This window comes from Rosa chinensis, chromosome 7 (genome assembly GCF_002994745.2).
Source record: "Rosa chinensis cultivar Old Blush chromosome 7, RchiOBHm-V2, whole genome shotgun sequence".
Lineage (NCBI taxonomy): Eukaryota > Viridiplantae > Streptophyta > Magnoliopsida > Rosales > Rosaceae > Rosa > Rosa chinensis.
The window spans coordinates 58,881,016-58,901,081 of NC_037094.1; the positions used below are offsets into that span (position 1 = coordinate 58,881,016).

Below are 20,066 nucleotides of genomic sequence, written 5' to 3' on the forward strand. Positions count from 1 at the left end.
TGGATTTAGCATAGCAGGCCGATACCTGCGGCCTAAAAATAAGCCTGCTTGGGTTTGGGTTACAGCTTCGCCCATTCCGTAATCCATAAGGAAAACGAAACCTTATTGGAGTCAAGTAGCAGAGGTTGAATAGGAAACTTCAATCAATAATCCTTCTATAGCAAGGAACAGTCAAAGCCCTAGGTATAAATACTAGGGTTCAAGGACAGAACAAAGACCTTTTCTCAAATCAACTAATCCCAGCGATTACAAAGCCTCCCCGGAGCAAACCTTCAACCTAGTTGAACCCCAGTGACCGCCCGCCAGTCCTAGTCTCCTCGCGAGCCGACTGTCAGCATCACCAGATCATCGGCGACCGTGCTTCTAGTCCTAGTCTCCTAGCGAGCCGACTGCTAGTACTACTGCCACCGATACAACCAGTGAAGCAAGGGTAACGCCCTCGCAACCCAGCGAAGCTAAAGTCACGCTTTAGCAAAACCCGTGCTTTCTCCAAACTTCCCAGTGATTGCTCTGCTTAGTCTACAATACTAAGTATCGATTCGGTGATGCGAAGAGATCACACCCAAAGTCCTTATCCGTAGGGCAAGAAGTCCTTTCTCGGAAGGCTAGAGAAGAACCCTGTGACGAGGTTGGTGCTCTCCTCGTCCACAGCGCTTGAAGAAGAAGTCAGGTCAAGGGACTACCCCGACGACTGCACCCCACGGTGCTGGCACGCCTGCGCACACACGCTCAAAAGAGACAGTTTGCAAGCCAACTGGTTTCCGCGTCAAACACTATAATCACTATGACTAATCTATTAGTTCAATTTGATTTTTCATGTTAGCTTATCTTTTGCATCTCATCAACAGGCCTGAAGCAGATTTTATCAAACGTATTGCTCATGAGATCAGTACACTGCTGAACAACACCTACTTACATGTGGCTGTATACCCCGTTGGAATAGATTCTCGCATTGAAGATATCAGTAATTCTTTATGTGAAGGAGTAGATGATGATGTTCGAATGATTGGAATTTGGGGTATGGGTGGAAGTGGGAAAACTTCAGTTGCGAAAGCTATCTATAACAAATTTTATAGTAGCTTTGAAAGTAGAAGTTTCATTGGAAGTGTTAGGGAAACTGCAAAGGAGTCAAACGGTAAGATTACTTTACAAGAAAGACTTCTTTATGATATCTTAAAACCAACCAAGGTGGAGGTAGGTGATGCTCTTAGAGGGATCATTGTGATACAAGAAAGACTTGGAAGCAAAAAGATCTGGACCAATTAACTGCATTAGCTATAAGGCGTGATTCATTTGGTCCAGGAAGCATAATTATTATAACAACAAGAGATCGACATTTGCTAGAGCTACTTGAAGTGGATACAATACATCCGACAAGAGAAATGAATGAAGCAGAAGCTCTTGAGCTCTTGAGTTGGCATGCCTTTCACAATCCATGTCATGATTCAGGATTTTTGAAACTCACAAGGAGAGTGGTTACTTACTGTGGAGGTTTACCACTGGCTCTTGAAGTTTTAGGGTCTTTTCTCTTTAAAGGGAGCATAAGCCATTGGGAAAGCACATTGAAGAAGTTGGAAAAGTTTCCTGATGACAAAATTCATAAAATCCTCAAAATAAGCTTTGATGCACTTGATGAGAACCAGAAGGACATATTCCTCCACATATCTTGTTTCTTCATTAGAATGGACAAGTGCCATGTCATACAAATACTTGATGGCTGCGATCTTTTTGCAGATAACGGAATCACTGTCCTCATTCAACGTTGCCTAGTAACTGTTAGTGAAAAAAACAAGCTCATGATGCTTGACTTGCTTCGAGACAAGGGCAGAGAAGTTGTCCGGGCAGAATCCCTTAAAGACCCTGAAGAACGTAGTAGACTGTGGTGTCAGGAAGATGTAATAAATGTATTGACAGAAAAATCTGTAAGTACTTTCCAACCAATACTTGTCTTAATTTGCATCCTACATCATTATGATGGTCGTATGAGTATAAATGCATTCATGTCTTCCTATGCGCATTAGCGCATATATCAGTTTTCACATCCAAAGAAGCTTTGTCTTACTCAGTGCCTTCTCTTAGCAGGGAACTAAAAAGATTGAAGGACTCGCCCTAAATTTGCAAAGATCTGACAAAAAGAGGTTCAAAACAATAGCATTTAGAAAGATGAAGACACTGAAATTGCTCCAACTTAACTATGTACAGCTTGATGGAGACTACAAATATATTTCCAAACAGTTAACATGGCTCTGCTGGCGTGGATTCCCTGAAGTCATCATACAGAAAGAATTTCTTAATAATCGAAACCTGGTGTCTATCGACCTGCGATACAGCAATCTTGTAAAACTTTGGGATCATCCCAGGGTATGCTATAGCTCAACCAAACTCTTCAACATTCTCATTCTGGTATAATTAACATAACGTTCTACTTTTATTCTTTTTGAATTTTGATTTTTGTTTTCTTTTGTTCTTGTCTAATAGTTGCTTGAGAAGTTGAAGATTCTTAATCTGAGTGATTCGCATTATCTGACGCAATCACCAGACTTTTCAAATCTCCCAAATCTTGAGTATTTGATCGTCAAAGACTGTGTTAGTTTGCCAGAGATCGACAAATCTATTGGAAGTCTTCAAAAACTTGTCTTGGTAAATCTTAAAGACTGCATAATGCTTCAGGATCTTCCAGAGAGTTTCTATGAGTTGAAATCTATCGAAACTCTTGTTCTTTCTGGCTGTTCAGGATTTAAGAATTTGGGTGAGCACATTGGGGAGATGATATCACTGACAACTCTTGTTGTAAGTGGCACAGCCCTAAGTGCAATACCTGAAAGTATCTCTCAGCTCCCAAAGCTTGAGAAACTCAACGTCAGCAATTGTAGACAGCTTCAATTGTTGCCTAAAAGGCTGCCATCAAGTCTTCGATCCCTGTTTGCACTAGGTTGGAGTCTATCAATTGAGTTGACATTTAATTGTGTCAAGAGAACAGATGAGCGTACAGAGTGGGAACAAGTTGATCGAATAGTACGTATCTTGCCCCATGTGGTATGGGGATAGACTGCACTGGAGACGATGACATTTGTATGCCTGGATATGAACTTTTGCGTCTGTCAGAGAGAGTGATCAAGTCTTTTTTCAAGTCCCTCAACTTATTTGTAGCAATTTAAAAGCTTTGACCGTGTGGGTCTTTTTGGTTAAACCAAGATGTCCCCCCTAAATAGGGGTCGGACCCTATTTAGGGGGGAAGCTCTCCCAATACTGGCTGCTCCATTCACAAGGCTCGAACTCGAGATCTTGCTTAAGGGGAACAAGCTCCTTACCACTTGAACCACCAAGCATTGGTGACCGTGTGGGTCTTTTGTTATCCTTGTTTCGCCGAGAACATGTCGGCAAGTCGTAAGTCCATTTTTGTTACAACTTGCAACTCATAGCAAGTTCATTCGTTTTGTTGTCCGGACAGCTTATCCCCATGAATTAACTTCACACGAAGTTATTTGGCAGGGAAATTTATCAAATAATGAGCTCAGTTTGGAAGTTAGCGACTTTGTTGAGGTTCAATAATTGTAACTGGATCTGGTTTCAGGGTGAAGAAAACAGGGGTCAATCATTCAATCTAGTGTGGGATCCTAAATTTGGCAATGAAAATACTATCCACTGTGAGCCTATTCCATATGATCATTTACTCAGTAATGCTAAATTGCTAAAGATGCAGGATCAAACCGTGACTCATCTCTACTACTATAAAGCCAGGCGTTGTCTTTGGTGTCAAAGGCTTCACCAATTTTTTGAAGTCCCCAAATTGTCCACCACAGATACAAAGTTCAGTAAAACAAAAGATATCAAAGAGGGTTATTACTGTAAAATACCACGAAAATGTAGGAAAATATAAATACGGAAAGCACTAGACTCTTGCGGCAGAGAGAAGAAATGAAAAAAAAAGAAAAAAAGAAAAAAACAAACTGCACGCACAACCTCGAAGAACTGCTGTACGCACGATCTTGGAATGAACGAAGCATTTGGAGATCGTGGGGCGTGATCGGAGCAAAGATGGCTTCAACTGCCTGATACAGTTTATACAAAAGGGAAACGTAGCCCGAATAGAAGAAAAGAGGAAAATAAAAAATCAAAATCCTTATTCGAAAATTCGGGTATAAGATTTTCGAAAAGATGATTATGTATTGGTCTTTTCATTTCCAGTTTGGTTTTCTCTGAATTTTGCAGGTATCTTGAAGAGAGATTAATTCTTTTGTTCCAGGTAACTTTTGCTCTTCATTTTCTTCTCCTTTTCCATCGAATTGTGTTTACCAATTGCACAATTAAATTTTCCTCTTCGTGTCATCACCATTATGATTCTGATCATGATTGAACAAAGCAGACTCATGCCCTTAGGAAACATACAAAGTCCTTTCTCTCCTTCATGATTGATATAACTTTTATTTATCTTTTGAACTTATTGGTTTGTTTCATCAAAATCGGTTGGGTTTGTTTTGTCTTATGTTCTGGGCTTCTGGCTATAGAATACTCATATCAAAATTAGTTGGTCTGTGTTGCAGATTGTGTCTTGCAACTTGCAAGGTATGCTAATGAATTTTCAGGTAACGCAATAGTTGCTAGGGGGAGAGGGAGGGGAGAGATTGGCTGGCTATATGCTAATTGCAACAATTTTTAGAATATTTAGTTTTGATGTGAATGTAAAGTGATAGGGGCTTATTTAATATTCAAATTCTGGAAGCTGTACCCTGTAGAAATTTTTGTTTTTGTATTTCCACCTTTTGATTGTTAATTATGTTACCACAACTGATAATTCATTCTGGGATGAGTTTAACCAAACCATGAGTTGTATCCAAATTCATTTTAGTTACAATGAGTCATGCTTATACTCTAAATATCTTTTCAGAGATTTTGGATAGTGAGATTGCAAGGATACTTAGTAAGCTTTTTTCTTTTTTCTTTTTACTTATATGCTTGCTCATGTTGTTTCTTTTTTTTGATGAAATTAAGTCAACCATAATGAGTAATAGTTATCTTTTCAGAGATTTTGGATAGTGAGATTGCAAGGATACTTAGTAAGCTTTTTTCTTTTTACTTATATGCTTGCTCATGTTGTTTCTTTTTTTTTTGATGAAATTAAGTCAACCATAATGAGTAATAGTTATCTTTGTAAATAGTAAATTAAAGGCCTATCAGATTGTTTTTTTTTCTTATTCAGCATTACGTATGTTATGCTTTCTGACCGGTTTACTTGCTTTGGGTTTTTGGTTTTGTTCTAATTCTGTTCAATCCCTAATCAAGTAATCATGTCTTGCTTCTATTTTCAACGAAAGTTGTGTATTGATGGCCTCTGTAAGACCACAAAGCTTCAATGTTAGCCCATACTAAACAATAGGCTGTTTGATACATCTTTGGTCCTGCATAATCATTTGGCTTTCAAAGTCCACGAGCTCTATGGAGTATTGAAAGCTATAACTTGGTTTAATTACAAAGGCTGTATAATATATTGGAGATTTTGTAATGCATACTGCAACTTTGATGTTTTAATTTGTTCTCTTTGATGTAGTTGACAATGGTTGATGATTACTTTTCTTAAGTTTATGGGAAATTTTTTTTCATGTGCCCATGTAAATTTCGGTACCTATAATAATGCCTTTTCGACTTCGGAATTTTGGTTCGGTCTTGAATGTTTCATTTGGTTTTGGGTTTAGCTTTCATAGTTTTTTGTTCATCATATAAGGACCTCATATATATAATTAATATTTTGTAATACATAAAAGAGGAAGGCTGGCCGATAAATTTGGTTCCAGGCATGTTAATTCAGTTTTGTTTTGTTTCCTTTGTTCTTCTCATTTCAACTAATCGGTTTCCCAATTGTTTTTTGGCTTCTTTCAAGTAGCCGGTTGGTAACCAATCAATTCTTTTATCAATCTATGCAGTTTGCTCTATTGTTCATCTTTTTGAACTTTTGTGCCTGTTTGATGTTTATTTCTCATAATTTACTTCTTTGACAGTAGAGGTATAAGTTTTTATGCCTGATTCATGTATCAAATTATTTCATCCCTATTTTGTAGATTTTCTAGCTATGTTTTCTTAATGTGATTGTTGCTACGGGAAGTATTTATATTCTTCTTATGTGCTGCAATGCAGGCCAACTTTAATGACAAGTATGAAGTGAGAGAGGGTTGCGGCATTATGGGTTCCCAACTCCAGGACACTACTAAGGCCAAGAAGAAACTGCTCAAGGAATAAGTGAATTTTGGTTCTTCATGTACTTTTGTTATGTTTATATATGGTTTAGGTTATCCTCTTAACTGTTCAAGCTTATTCAAATGAACAGCAGAGTTGTTGCTACCCTTTTGTAAATGCAGCTTCTGGTACAAATCTTATCAACATGTAGCTGACCTTGAATCTTATGCAACTGTCTTTATGTTTTATGATTTATTATTTTAATTTTGTTTTCATCTATTATTAGTTTTATTTTTTATTTTTCAAGGACGTGCCCTAACACTATACTTAATTACTTATCCGTGGAATGTCAAACATGAGCCCCATTTCATACATTGACAAATAAAAGCCATACATTGACAAATAAAAGCATGATCATTAATTGGCTCACCCCGAGCCAAGGTTTTCAATCATATAATTTATGGATTAAGGCCGTTCACCTACTCAGTAACTGAGTAAGAAAATTATGCGTAATAATCTTTAAATCTACAAATTATGAAAGCATGAAAATTATGCGTAATAATCTTTAAATCTACAAATTATGAAAGCATAATAATAAGCAAAGATGACACTAACCACACGCGCGAGCGCGGCCCTTTCGCACGCGCATGGCGCGTGCAGAAAGGCTAGTCTGATGAATACCAACCTTTTAAATTCGTAGTGAAGTGAACAATTGATACGTCTAAAGTGGGCAATTGCTGAGAGCCTGAGAATGGAGAAGCCCAAGGCTCTAGTCATATATTCTTTTACTTTCAAGGCCCCGGCCCGGACCGTTGTATATTATTTTCGGGCCGGGCTTTGTAAAACAGCCAATTTTTTTTAAAGCCCAGACGGTCAGGGTCGGGTTTCGGGTTTTCGGACTAAATGCCCAGCCAAATCCCAAGAACCAACATTCCTGAATCGAGTCGACTTGCTCGGTTAGTTGACTCAACTGTGTTAACTACTCTATACGGGTCGAGCCAAGCAATTCTCAATCTCAGAAAACAGACCGGTAGTGTTGGTGAGGCGGTTCAGAAACATGAAGCTAGACGACATATATGTAAGTGCAGATAGGTTATGCAGATGGAGGGCTGCTCTTTGAAGATGCTGCAAATTTGTCTGGCTGGAATGTCTGGACAGCTCAGTAATACTTCTTTTCATTTTACTTTTTTTTAGTTATTCTCTTCCTCGTCCTCGTTTGTCTCATTTTTGGCAATTAGTCCTAATTTTTTTTTCTTTATCCAATTTTGTCAATATCTTTTGAAACCCAAGAAGTCCACCAATCTTATGTTAAATGACACACATAATTGGAAATGCCTTCCATGGGATAAGTAAAATGCTTTGAATTTTTTTTTTTTTTTCCAAATACATTCTAATTGTATATCAAATTCGATACTTCTTAATTTATTAAAAGAAAAATTTTGAACTGAGAGGTTAATTGGGGATTTAGAGATCTTCACCCCTCTATTCAAAATCTTGTTCTCACAGGCAATCTAATACGATGAATAAGATGATAATTCAATTTGATATTGTAGTTTCATATTGAATCTCACTTCTGCTTCTTGATTTAACTTACAGGAGTGAAGCACAGCATATCATACACATTGTTGATGACATCAGTAGAAGGCTGAAGAACACCTACTTACAAGTAGCCGTCTACCCAGTTGGAATAGTTTCTTGTGTTGAAGATATCAGTAATTCTTTATGTGTTGGAGTAGATGATGATGTGCGCATGGTTGGAATTTGGGGTATGGGTGGAAGTGGGAAAACATCAGTTGCAAAAGCTGTCTATAACAAATTTTATCATACCTTTGAAAGTAAAAGTTTCCTTGGAACTGTTAGGGAAACTGCAAAGGAGTCAAATGGTATGATAACTTTGCAAGAGAGACTTCTTTCTGATATCTTAAACCAACCAAGATTGAGGTAGATAATGTTCCTAGGGGGATCAATGTGAATAAACAAAGGCTTGGAAGCAAAAAGGTACCTGACATTGTTGATGATGTAGATGATGAAGACCAACTAACTGCATTAGCTATAAGGCATGATTCATTTGGTTGGGGAAGTAGAATTATTAGAACGACAAGAGATCTACATTTGTAAGAGCTACTTAAAGTGGATACAGTACATCTGACTCGAGAAATGAAGGAAGAAGAAGCTCTTCAGCTCTTTAGTTGGCATGCGTTTCGAAATCCTTGTCCTCATTTAGGATTTTTGGAACTCACAAGGAGAGTGGTTACTTACCGTGGAGGTTTACCACTGGCTCTTGAAGTTTAAAGGTCTTTTCTCTTTAAAGGGAGGATAAGACATTGGGAAAGCACATTGATAAGATACTCAAAACAAGCTTTGATGCACTTGATGAGAACCAGAGGGACATATTCCTCCATATATCTTATTTCTTCGTTGGAATGGACAAGAAATATGTCACACAAATGCTGCATGGCTGTGATCATTTTCCAGAAATAGGAATCAGTGTCCTCCTTCAACGTTGCCTTGTAACTGTTAGTGAAAAAAACAAGCTCATGATGCAGGATTTGCTTCGAGACATGGGCAGAGAAGTTGTTCGTGTAGAATCCCCTAAAGACCCAGAAGAACGTAGTAGATTGTGGCATCAGGGAGATGTCATAGGTGTATTGACAGAAGGATCTGTAAGTATTTCCCAACCAAGACAAGTATTTGCATCCTCCATCATTATTGTGGTCGTAAATTAGCTTTCATATGCAAATAAGCTTTTTCTGACTTGGTGCCTTCTCTTTGCAGTGAACTAAGAGGATTGAAGGACTCACTCTAAATTAGCAAAGATCTGACAAAAAGAGTTTCAGTACAAGTGCATTTAGAAACATGAAGAGACTGAAATTGCTCCCGCTCAACCATGTAGAACTCACTGGAGACTACAGCTATCTTTCCAAAGAGTTAAGATGGCTCTGCTGCCGGGGACTCTCTCTATCAAGTATCAACTATACGTAATGAATTTCTTAATGAACAAAACCTGGTTTCTATCTACCTGTGGTACAGCAATCTCGTACAAATTTGGGAGCATTCCAGGGTATATTAAGCTCAACCAAAGTCAAACTTCTTTTCCTTTTGGTTTATTACATGACATAACTCTGCTTTTATTCTGTTTGGATTTTGATATTTGTTTTCCTTTGGTTTTGTCTAACAGTTGTTTAGGAAGTTGAAGATTCTTAATGTCAGTCATTCACATTACCTAACACAATCACTAGACTTGTCAAAACTCCCGAATCTTATGTATTTAAAGCAATGTTTTAAAACGCTGAAGGCGTACCCGAGGCGTTTTCGTGAGAGCCTTGCAGCCTTGAGGCATAAGGCGCATAAGGCGTAAGCCTTACGTATAAATAACATATATTCATGTAATTTCTACTCTTATACATACCACATTATGATTCAACCAAAAGAACATTACTAATTGTCATTCGCTCACAATAAATGAAGTACTAGAAGCATATAATCAGGAATCTGGAGTAGACTCTTCATATATAATGATACCATCACTAAACATTGAAGAATATTAACTTATTTCCCAGTGGATTCTCCTAATTTTAATTACTAGATAACACATGCATACCACGAATTGCTGAGTGCTGACAGTAATAAAATTCAAATGAAGGCTTCAATGAGGACAGTGGTTCACCTTATCTCAATATTCTTTGGTCCTCAGAAGCTCTGGAAGGACGGGCTGAGCAAAGAGTCCAAGAGAGAAGGAAGCAAGTTCCTGTCCGATAGGATTAGCCTTTTCTGCTGGACCACCAAGTCCAGCAGCTTATCAAGATGATTAATCCGAATTGCACGGTTTCCTACCATTCAACAACTCAGTATTTCAGTATCAAAACAAAATCAGAAACAGGCAGAAAACATTTCTAAGCAGAGCAGAGCAGAGCAATACCATTTTTCTTGCTCGAAGTGTCAAACATGAGATGTAAAGGTCTGTAAACCTCAATACAATTCATGGCAACATTTCTTATCTCCTGAAAGAAGGCAATTGAATTGTGAATAAATCCCTACCAATGTCTAAACTCTAAACAGTTTGAAACCTCTAAAACCAAAACAAAGAACACACAATAACGATATACTCAACCAGTTGGCCATGAAGTCATCTAAAGTTCTAAACACTTCTTCTATTAAGGCTTATCCCACAAAGACAGGTCAGACAAGCATACAAGATATTATGGCACAAACTGACAAGTTCATGCAACGCAATCTGTTGACAGCCTTTAATATTACTGCATAACAGAAGTAGGAAGAACAAATTTGGTTTAGGATTTACCTTGGTTTAACAAGATATACAACTGTGAAGGCCATCGCCAGAAAGATGCACAACCCGCCAACAGTGAGATAAGCAATACCAAGAAAGTCAGAGTTTTCAATGATGCACAAGAGAAATAGTGGATGTAATTGACACCAGACTACAAATAAAAATATCAAGAACAAATCATTAAGGGGTCATTGATGTAATTAATTTAAGGACCAATACCTTGTAATGTTTTGGATGCCTCATATCAAGCACAGACTTGACCTGTCAGAGAGGATTTCGATACATTGCACGCATCCACTCTGCAGGGAACGACATTGCCAATATGCAGTCGGTGATGTAAGACATGTCAAGGCTAAGAATTGATTGAACCATGATCATACCTTAGAACTCCTTTTCTTCAAATTGAACTACAACCCTCCAACTCTCTTCAAATCTTGCTCCAATTATGCAAATAGCCTCCTTTAGAACCAAATTCTTCAGAAAACTTATGGGCTCTTCATGATTTTATCCACTTTTCAAGTAAGGGATTGGGATTGAGAGTGAAGAGTCGGGGAGGACTGAGGAGGCTGTTTGAGTGATTTGGGGATTGGGTCGTGTACAAAACACGACCTAAATGAATCAAAACTCTCAAAATCACCAAAACGACGTCGTTTTGGTCTGTAAAAAAAAAAAAAAAAATTTCTCAGGCGTTCGCTCCTGACGCCTTAAGGCGCGTCTTCGCCGCCTTCTGCGCCTTCTTCAACGCCTTGGCTGCCTCTGCGCCTCAGCTGCAAAACAGAGGCTTTTTCCAGCATGCCTCCCGCCTTTCGAGCCTTAAGGCGCGCGTCACGCGCGCCTTTTAATTCATTGATTTAAAGACTGTAAATAGTAGTCTGCGATTCATGAGTCTATTGGAGATCTTAAATGACTTTCCTTGGTAAATCTTAAAGACTGCAAAATGCTGAAGTTGAAATTAGTTGACTCTTGTTCTTTCTGACTGTTCAAAGTTTGGGATTTTGGTTGAGGACGTAGGGGAGATGACGTCATTGACAACTCTTCTTGTAAGTTGCACAGCAATAAGTCAAGTACCATCCTATCTAGGAAGATTGAAAAACCTCAACTATGCATCTGAACAAGACCTGATTCTTGTGAAGCGCCTTTTCCCAGACGTGCCTAGATACCAATTTTCCTGGCCTACCACAATGCTGCACCTCTTTAAATATTGGAAGCAATAGTGTTCATAGCCTTCCAGAACGACCATGTTTCAACATTTGTAAAAACCTACCTGTAAGCAGAGACTTATTACCTCCCTGCACTGCACTGGAAGTAATTCCAAATTTTTCTAAAGCCTCGAGACAAAGCATCCAACAGGTTCTCTCTCTTTCTCTCTCTGACACACACTGACATAAAGAAGATGGTATTTCTCATACTATCCTGCTTGATATGGCATTATGGTGTAGGTAGGCCTGGCATTTAAACCCGAAACCCACAAACCCGCACTATACCCGCACGCTAAAAACCCGCACAAACCCGTCCGTTTATTAATCCGGGCTAAAAAAAGCCCGCACTCAAAAAACCCGCAAATTAACGGGTTTTGCGAGCTAAACCCATTGGAACCCGTTAACTAAAAATCCTTCCCAAAAACCCATTTCCCATTACCCATACGGGTCCCTTTTTTTCTTTTTTTTTTTTTTTTTTTTCAACCAAGGCATTTTTATAATTTTTCTTATTCCCCATGAGGATCCGACAGTTGGATCTTCATATAATTGTGAAAAGACTATTCAAAAGGAGATCCGTGAGGATTCGACCGTTGGATCGTCGTATAATTTTGTGAGGATGATTCTAAAGGCGATCTGGGACGATCCAACCGTTGGATCTTCATATAATTGTGCAAAGATGATTCAAAAGGAGATCCATGAGGATCCGACCGTTGGATCATCATATAATTTTGTGAGGATGATTCTAAGGGCGATCCGGGACGATCCAACCGTTGGATCTTCGTACAATTTTGAGAGGATGAATCTAAGGGCGATCCGTGAGGATCTGACCGTTGGATCATAGTATAAATCGGTAAAGATGATCATCTAGGAGATCCGTAAGGATCTGACCGTTGGATCGTCGTATAATTTTGAGAGGATGAACCTAAGGGCGATCCGTGAGGATCTGACCGTTGGATCATCGAATAAATTGGTAAAGATGATCATCTAGGTGATCCGTGAGGATCTAACCGTTGGATCGTCGTATAATTTTGAGAGGATGAAACTAAGGGCAATCCGTGAGGATCTGACTGTTGGATCATCGTATAAATCGGTAAAGATGATCCTCTAGGTGATCCGACCTTTGGATCATCATATAAATCGGTAAAGATAATCCTCTTGGTGATCTGTGAGGGTCTGACCGTTGTATTGTCGTATAATTGTGATTTGTGAATTATTTTTTGTCAAAAAAGAAAAGGAAAAAAAATCTAAAAAGATAGAAAATAAAAAATTTCAAAATAGAAAACTAAAAAAGTTCATATAGAGAAAATGGCAAATGAGGGGGATATATATAAGTCTTAATTGGTTTTCATTGCTTTGATAAAAAGTAAAAAAAAAATATTAAAAAAAAATTTACGAGTTTTAACAGGTTCCAACGGAAAACCCGCAAACCCGCCGGGTTTGGCCCGTGAAACCCGTTAAGCTAACGGGTTCTTACCGGGTCGGCCCGTTAAAAACCCGACCCGTTAAGAACCCGCACCGTACCCGCACGTTTCCAGGCCTAGGTGTAGGAATGGCCTGCAAGTGGAGATGATGGCATTTGTTTGCCTGCAAATGATTTTCCAAGTGCCTCAAATTATTGGTTGCAATTTAAAACATGTCGGAGAAACTGACCATGTCTTTTTCCAAGTGCCTTAAATTATTGGTTGCAATTTAAAAGCTTTGACTGTGCGTGTCGTTTGTTCCCTCTGTTTCAGCAAGGACACGTCTTCAATTCGCCGTTTTTCTATCTCGTCTTGTACAGTGTGTTCACATTATATCTTAAATTTGTTTTTTCTTCCGTTTCCTTGTTTATTGGAGGCACTTTCTTTAAATCCTTCTGTTTTGTTTTTTTTTTTTTGAAAGGATTTGATGTTATTAGATATCAAAGCCATAAGAAACAGGCCAGAGTCTAACAGAACTTACATAAGAAAGTCCGGGACAAACCGGATAATCTATCTAAGCCACTCTAAACTCATTAAAATTTGAAGGGACGCTCGCTGAACAGCAAAGCCTAAAACTAAGCAAGAGTAGTCTCGCTCTCCAAGGAAGAAATATTCATCTAGTCTAATCTGCCAGTCACGCAATTGTGGTACAAATATCAACTAGAAACGTCTTAGAAAAGCTTATAGAAATTACCCCTACTTCAAAAGGCTTGAGTCCAGAATGTCTAGAAGCTTGGAGGACTTAAGAAAACGCAAGTCCCTTCCCCATAGGGTTGGAACTAGCACCATCTGTAGCCTCCTCAGTAGCCAATAACCTCGGCATCAGGTTGCTCCTTGAGCTCTTCTTGAGAATCTGTAGCATATTGGTTTCATTTTCAGATTTGGGCCACAGAGGCCCATTCCTTGCCTTCAGCCCAGTCCCTGCCTTTGGCCCATTTCTTGGCCTAGGCCCAGTCTTTGCCCCAGAAGCCGGCCCAGTCCAACTCGGAGTCAACCCTAGGTCAAGACTAGGGCTTCCCTCCATTTTTTCCGGATCGTCTTCTTCCTTGCGACGTACCACCGCCCTGATCTCCAGTACAATGACCGGCTCAGTCATCACCGGCCCTCCTGTTGCCTCCAAGAAGCGCGGCATAGCCCCAGAGCCAGAAGCCACCGAACTCTCCAGCAGCCCCGACGTGAGCCCAATCTCAGTTCGCTGACTCCGCCATACCAACGCAGATCCTAGTCGCCCAGAAATCTGCCGGCGTCGATACCAACGCCGTGGCTTCGACTCGATCCGGCCATCCACATTCGTAAAACCACCCTCAGTCGAGTCTTGACTCAACCGGAGCCTTCGAAAAGCTTGGTCAAGGTTCCAGCGCCGTTGCAGAAAAGGCCACAGCCTCTTCAAGCCCACACCGCCGTCCACCCGCCTCTGTCTGGTCTGAAGAACATGACGCTCCCCGCCGCCGCCGCAAAACCTAGGTTTCGCCTGCTCGGGTCGCTCCGTAAGTTTCGGAGGCCCTCTCATTCAAACAATTAAATCCTTCTGTTTTGTTGCTGTCATAGAGAACTGGTAAACCTTATCTTTTTAATTCCAGATGTCAAATTCCATACTTTAAGGCTATCTAAGCAAGCCAACAGGGTTGTCGCAGTCCATCTTTATGACCGGTTTTTCCAAAACGTGAATTGTATTTATATGAATGAAGTAGACAACAAAGAACATTCGTCTTTTCACTCCTATACAGTCGGTAGCACGAGCCCTTGACCATCTAATTTAACTAATTCCTACACAGTCGGTAGAACTTTCATTTTTTCACTCCCAACAAATGGCTTTTCACTATGAATGTGTGGAAAAAGACGGCGCAAGTCCTGTCCAATTATTAATCCAGGCAAACAAAGGGGGCCTGAATGTGTGGAAAAAGATGTACTGATATATGTTGTTCAGTCGAGGCCACAAATCTAGCCGTAGCAACCCCATCTGGTGTTGCATTTGTTATGTGCATGTTCTTGTCAGAATGTTCGACAAAAAGAAAAAGCTAGTCAACTGGAGTGCTATATGGGTCATATTGACAAGAAGAAAAAGCTAGTCAACTGGAGTGCTGCATGAGTTTATTCATGCATGGCTGTTACCCGGAAAAGAAAGATTCCACCTCACTCTCTAGATGATGGAGTGAGCATTCGATTTTATTCATTTTCTTATTTGAGTTGCAAATAGTGAAGGTAGAACGTGTTTTCTTGAGCTTCAGCTAGAAGGCGCGAAAGCAAATCAGAAATGGCTTCATCCTACGACGTGTTCTTGAGCTTCAGAGGTGTAGACACACGAAACAACTTCACGAGCCACCTCTACAGCAAATTAGTTTCATCTAGAATCTTTACCTTCTTCGACGACAACGAACTAAGGAGAGGGGAAGATATATCACAGTCATTCATTACGGCAATCGAAGGGTCTAGGATCTCTCTCATAGTCTTTTCAGCGAATTATGCGAGTTCAAAATGGTGTCTTGATGAGCTGGTGAAGATCATGGAGTGTAGAAAAACATTGGGGCAAACTGTTTTTCCAATATTCTATCGTGTTGAGCCTTCAGATGTCAGGCATCAGACGGGTAGTTTTGCGGAGGCATTTGTAAAACATAAAGCTGCAAATAGACATGCAGAGAATGTACCCAGGTGGAGAGCTGCTCTTCATGAAGCTGCAAATTTGTCTGGCTTCCATCTTAGTAGTACTACTGATAGGTAACCACGCACTTACCTATTCTCTTTTTTTTATTTTTTTTATTTTTTTAACTGCACGCTAGTTGTTAAGTTTAATGCCTTTTTTTTGGTCCATCTTGTTTAGCATCTGTACTCTGTAGAGCTTCACCCTTTATTCAAATCTTATTTCCTCTGGCAATCTGTAGTCACTATCAATAAGATATTAACTCAATTCAGCATTGTAGTTGCGCACTGAGTCTTAGTTCTATTTCTGAATTTAATCGACAGGCGTGAGGCAGAGTTTATCCATGACATTGTTGACCTGGTTAATAGACTGCAGACCGACACATACTTACATGTAGCCAACTACCCTGTTGCAATACAGTCTCGTGTCGAAGAGATTAGTAGATCATTACGTGTTGGAGTAGATAATGATGTTCACATGGTTGGAATTTGGGGTATGGGTGGAATGGGCAAAACAACTGTTGCAAAAGCCATATATAACAAATTTTATCGTAGTTTTGAAAGTACATGTTTTCTCGCAAATGTTGGAGAAACTGCGAAGCAGTCAAATGGTAAGATTACTTTGCAAGGAAGACTTCTTTCAGATATCTTAAGACCAACCAAGATAGAAGTAGGTGATGCTGCTAGAGGGATCATTGTGATAAAAGAAAGACTCAGAAATAAAAAGGTACTTGTCATTTTTGATGATGTAGATGATGTGGAGCAATTAAATGCATTAGCCATAAGACGTGATTCGTTTGGTCCAGGAAGTAGAGTTATTATAACTACAAGAGATCGACATTTGCTAGAGCAACTTAAAGTAACAATACATCTGACTCGAGAAATGAATAAAGAAGAAGCTCTTGAGCTCTTTAGTTGGCATGCATTTCAAAATAATTGTCCTGATGCCGAATTGTTGGAGCTCTCAAGAAGTGTGGCTACCTACTGTGGAGGTTTACCACTGGCTCTTGAAGTTTTAGGGTCTTTTCTCTTTGGAAGGAAGGACATAAGAGATTGGAAAAGCACATTGAAGAAATTGGAAAAAATTCCTCATGGAAAAATTCAGAGAAAGCTCAGAATAAGCTTTGATGCAATTGATGAGAACCAGAAGAACTTATTCCTCGATGTATCTTGTTTCTTCATTGGAATGGACAAGAACTATGTCATAAAAATACTCGAGGGGTGTGGTCTTTCTCCTGCAATAGATATCAGTGTCCTCATTCAGCGTTGCCTTGTAGGTGTTAGTGAAAAAAACAAACTCACAATGCACAATTTGCTTCGCGACATGGGCAGAGAAGTTGTTCGTGAAGAATACCCCGAAGACGTTGAAAACTGTAGTAGATTGTGGCGTCAGGAAGATGTACTAGATATATTGACAGAAGAGTCTGTAAGTACTTCACACTCAAGACAAGCATATGCATCTTTTATCTAATAATTAGGGATAAGTTGCAAATTTCATTTATGCAAAACCATATAGCGCTCCACCACATTTCAGTGCTCCATATCATTATTATTGTACAGAATCCAGTCGGCATTCATGACTCTTCGACATGAGCATAAATCAGTCTTCACATGCAAACAAAATTTTTCTTACTTATTGCCTATTGTTAACAGGGAACTAAAAAGATTAAAGGGCTTGCTCTAAATCTGCAAAGATCTCAGAAAAAGAGTTTCAGAACAAAAGCATTTACAAAGATGAAGAAACTGAAATTGCTCCAACTTAACTATGTAGAGCTGACTGGAGACTATGACCATCTTTCCAAAAATTTGAGATGGCTCTGCTGGCATGGATTCTCTCTAAAGTTCATAGGAAACGATTTTCTTAATCAAGGAAACCTGGTTTCTATGGACCTGCAGTACAGCAATCTCGTACAAGTTTGGGAGCATCCCAGGGTACGTACATTAAGCTGAAACAAACTTTTGAACTGTTTCTTTCTTATCTTTTTGGATTTTGATTTTCTTTTTGTATTGGTCTTGTTCAACAGGTGCTCGAGAAGTTGAAGGTTCTTAATCTCAGTCATTCACATTACCTAAAACAATCACCAGACTTTTCAAAACTCCCAAATCTTGAGTATTTGATCATGAAAGGCTGTAAGAGTTTGTCAGAGATGCACCAGTCTATTGGAGATGTTAAAAGACTTGCTTTGGTAAACCTTAAAGGCTGCAGAATGCTTAAGGACCTTCCAAAAAATTTCTATAAGTTGAGAGGTATTGAAACTCTTGTTCTTTCTGGCTGTTCAAGATTTGAGAATTTTGTCGAGGACATAGGGGAGATGACATCACTGAAAACTCTTGTTGTAAGTGGCACAGCCATAAGTCGAGTACCACCCTATATAGGAAGATTGAAAAACCTGAACTACTCATCTGTACAAGGCCTGGTTCGCCTGAAACAAAGGTTCCCGGAAGTGCCAAAAACTTATTTTTCTCATGACTATACCTCTTTGACGTATTGCAATTTGGAAAGCAGTAATGTTCATAACCTTCCAGAACGCGGTGATCTTTCCCATCTTGAGCGTCCATGTTTCTATAATTGCACAAATTTTCCTGCAGGTGGAGATTTACCAAGTAAGTCGAAGGACTTGGAATCAGATCACTGCACCGCACTTCCAATAATTCCTAATTCAAACCCTTCTAAAGCATCGAGGCAGAGCATCCTACAGGTTCTCTCTCTCTCTCTCTCTCTCTCTCTCTCTCTAACAAAAAGACATGGTGTACAGATTGATATGATATGTGCTTGATATGGTATAGGGATTGACTGTAACGGGAGATGGTGGCATTTGTTTGCCGGGAAATGATTTTCCAAAGCAGTTCACATATGTCAGAGAAAGTGACCAAGTCTTTTTCCAAGTGCCTCAAACTAACTTACAAGCTTTCACTGTGTGCATAGTTTGTTCTTCTTGTTTTGACGAGGACATGTCTCCAAGTGGTATATCCATTTTTGTTACAAATTATACCAAGCTCATTAGCTTTGTTGTTGAGCCAACTCATCTCACCGAAATAACTTCTCATGATGTTATTTGGCGAGTAAATTTATTAAACAATGAGTTCAATTTGGAACGTGATGACTTTGTGGAGGTTGAAGTTGCAATTGGATCCGGTTTCAGAGTGAAAAAAACTGGGGTCAGTCTTGTATGGGATCCCAAACTTATCAATGAAAATACGATTGAGTGTGAGCCTATCCCGCACCAATATTTTCCAAGTGATGCTGATAATCAGGCAGGACCAAGCCATGAGCCATCTGATGGGGAACGACCTTTGAAAAGATTGAAGTTTGTGATGCAAGAGTAGCCCATGAATCTGCATATACACCTGCTCATGAGAAGCCCAAGCAGAGAAGCAAAACCCAAGTCATCTCAAAGACTTCCTCATCAAGTGAAGGCGGATATGTTTCAGGCAATTATATCTTTCTTTCTTTTATTTTGAAGATTGTATTCTTTAGTTTATTCTTCTTATTTGTTGCTGCCTATTACTATTAGCTTTCTTATCCTATTGGAGCACTACCTTGTAAACTGATCAGTACTTTGAGTATTATAACATACAGCAGCAAGCTTTTTGCTGCATAGTTTGTTCTCATCTTTGTTTCTTGTCTTTTTAATATATTAAGAAACTTTCAAACATTTTCCCTCTGGTTAGTGTTTGAGACACTAAACATAATCTCAGTCACTCGCATGACCTGATACAATTACTAGACTTTTCAAATTTCCCAAATCTTGAGTATTTGATCCTGAAAGACCGCAGGAGTTTGTCAGAGATTCCCTGGTCTGTTGGATTTCTTATGGGACTTACATTGCTAAATCTCAGAGACTGCATTATGCTCAAGGATCTTCCAAAGAGATTCTATCAACTGAGAACAGTTAAAACTCTTGTTCCTTCTGGCTGTTCAAGATTTGCTGATTTGCATGAGGATATAGGGAAGATGATATCACTGACAACTCTCATCTTACGTGGCATGCACATCCGTGACTGAAATACCATCCTCTGTACAAAGATTGGAAAACCTGGACTAATCATCTCGACAAAGCTTGAAATAACATGTCTGAGATGAGACCGCAGGACGTAGCCATGACTAATCTGATGACGGCTGAACTTGAAAAAGAAAGATGAAATGGTTATAAAACTCGGAGTGGGAGAAGCTTGCGGTAATATCTATTGCCAATGAAGACCTCACCTTTAATGCACCAAGGTGTCTCTCCTTGAGCATGAATGCTGACGTTTTATGGTTCATCATTTAGTGGGACAAAAGAAAAGGCCTTCTAGTTTAGGATTTGCTTT

General features: G+C 39.3%; 2 protein-coding genes, 1 long non-coding RNA gene and 2 pseudogenes across 3 annotated transcripts; 4 read left to right on the forward strand and 1 right to left on the reverse strand.

Annotated features, from left to right (window-relative positions):
- Window positions 1–844: 844 nt before the first annotated feature.
- LOC112178689 lies at window positions 845–3,082 on the forward strand (annotated as a pseudogene).
- A 4,857-nt stretch (window positions 3,083–7,939) lies between these two features.
- LOC112178693 lies at window positions 7,940–8,463 on the forward strand (annotated as a pseudogene).
- A 1,250-nt stretch (window positions 8,464–9,713) lies between these two features.
- On the reverse strand, window positions 9,714–11,174 carry LOC112178696. Its single transcript, XR_002927496.2, has 5 exons — window positions 10,840–11,174; window positions 10,679–10,758; window positions 10,472–10,493; window positions 10,091–10,172; window positions 9,714–10,001 (listed from the first exon to the last, which is right to left on the reverse strand). It is a non-coding gene; the product is annotated as an uncharacterized LOC112178696 (long non-coding RNA).
- Window positions 11,175–15,372: 4,198 nt separating this feature from the next.
- Window positions 15,373–15,837, forward strand: LOC121050684 (disease resistance protein RPV1-like). Its single transcript, XM_040511534.1, has one exon. The coding sequence runs from the start codon at window positions 15,373–15,375 to the stop codon at window positions 15,835–15,837; it is 465 nt and encodes a 154-aa protein (XP_040367468.1).
- A 414-nt stretch (window positions 15,838–16,251) lies between these two features.
- LOC112179938 (disease resistance protein RUN1-like) lies at window positions 16,252–19,082 on the forward strand. Its single transcript, XM_024318429.2, has 4 exons — window positions 16,252–17,181; window positions 17,409–17,687; window positions 17,780–18,454; window positions 18,543–19,082. Exons 1-4 carry the CDS (start codon window positions 16,252–16,254, stop codon window positions 19,080–19,082), a joined length of 2,424 nt encoding a protein of 807 aa, XP_024174197.2.
- Window positions 19,083–20,066: the final 984 nt, after the last annotated feature.

Excerpts from the sequence above, each read along its gene's own strand:
- LOC121050684 (XM_040511534.1), top strand. The coding sequence starts at position 15,373 with ATGGCTTCATCCTACGACGTGTTCTTGAGCTTCAGAGGTGTAGACACA.
- LOC112179938 (XM_024318429.2), top strand. The coding sequence starts at position 16,252 with ATGGGTGGAATGGGCAAAACAACTGTTGCAAAAGCCATATATAACAAA. Across the intron at positions 17,182-17,408 it reads ATATATTGACAGAAGAGTCT|GGAACTAAAAAGATTAAAGG; the intron begins GTAAGTACTTCA and ends TATTGTTAACAG. Across the intron at positions 17,688-17,779 it reads AAGTTTGGGAGCATCCCAGG|GTGCTCGAGAAGTTGAAGGT; the intron begins GTACGTACATTA and ends CTTGTTCAACAG.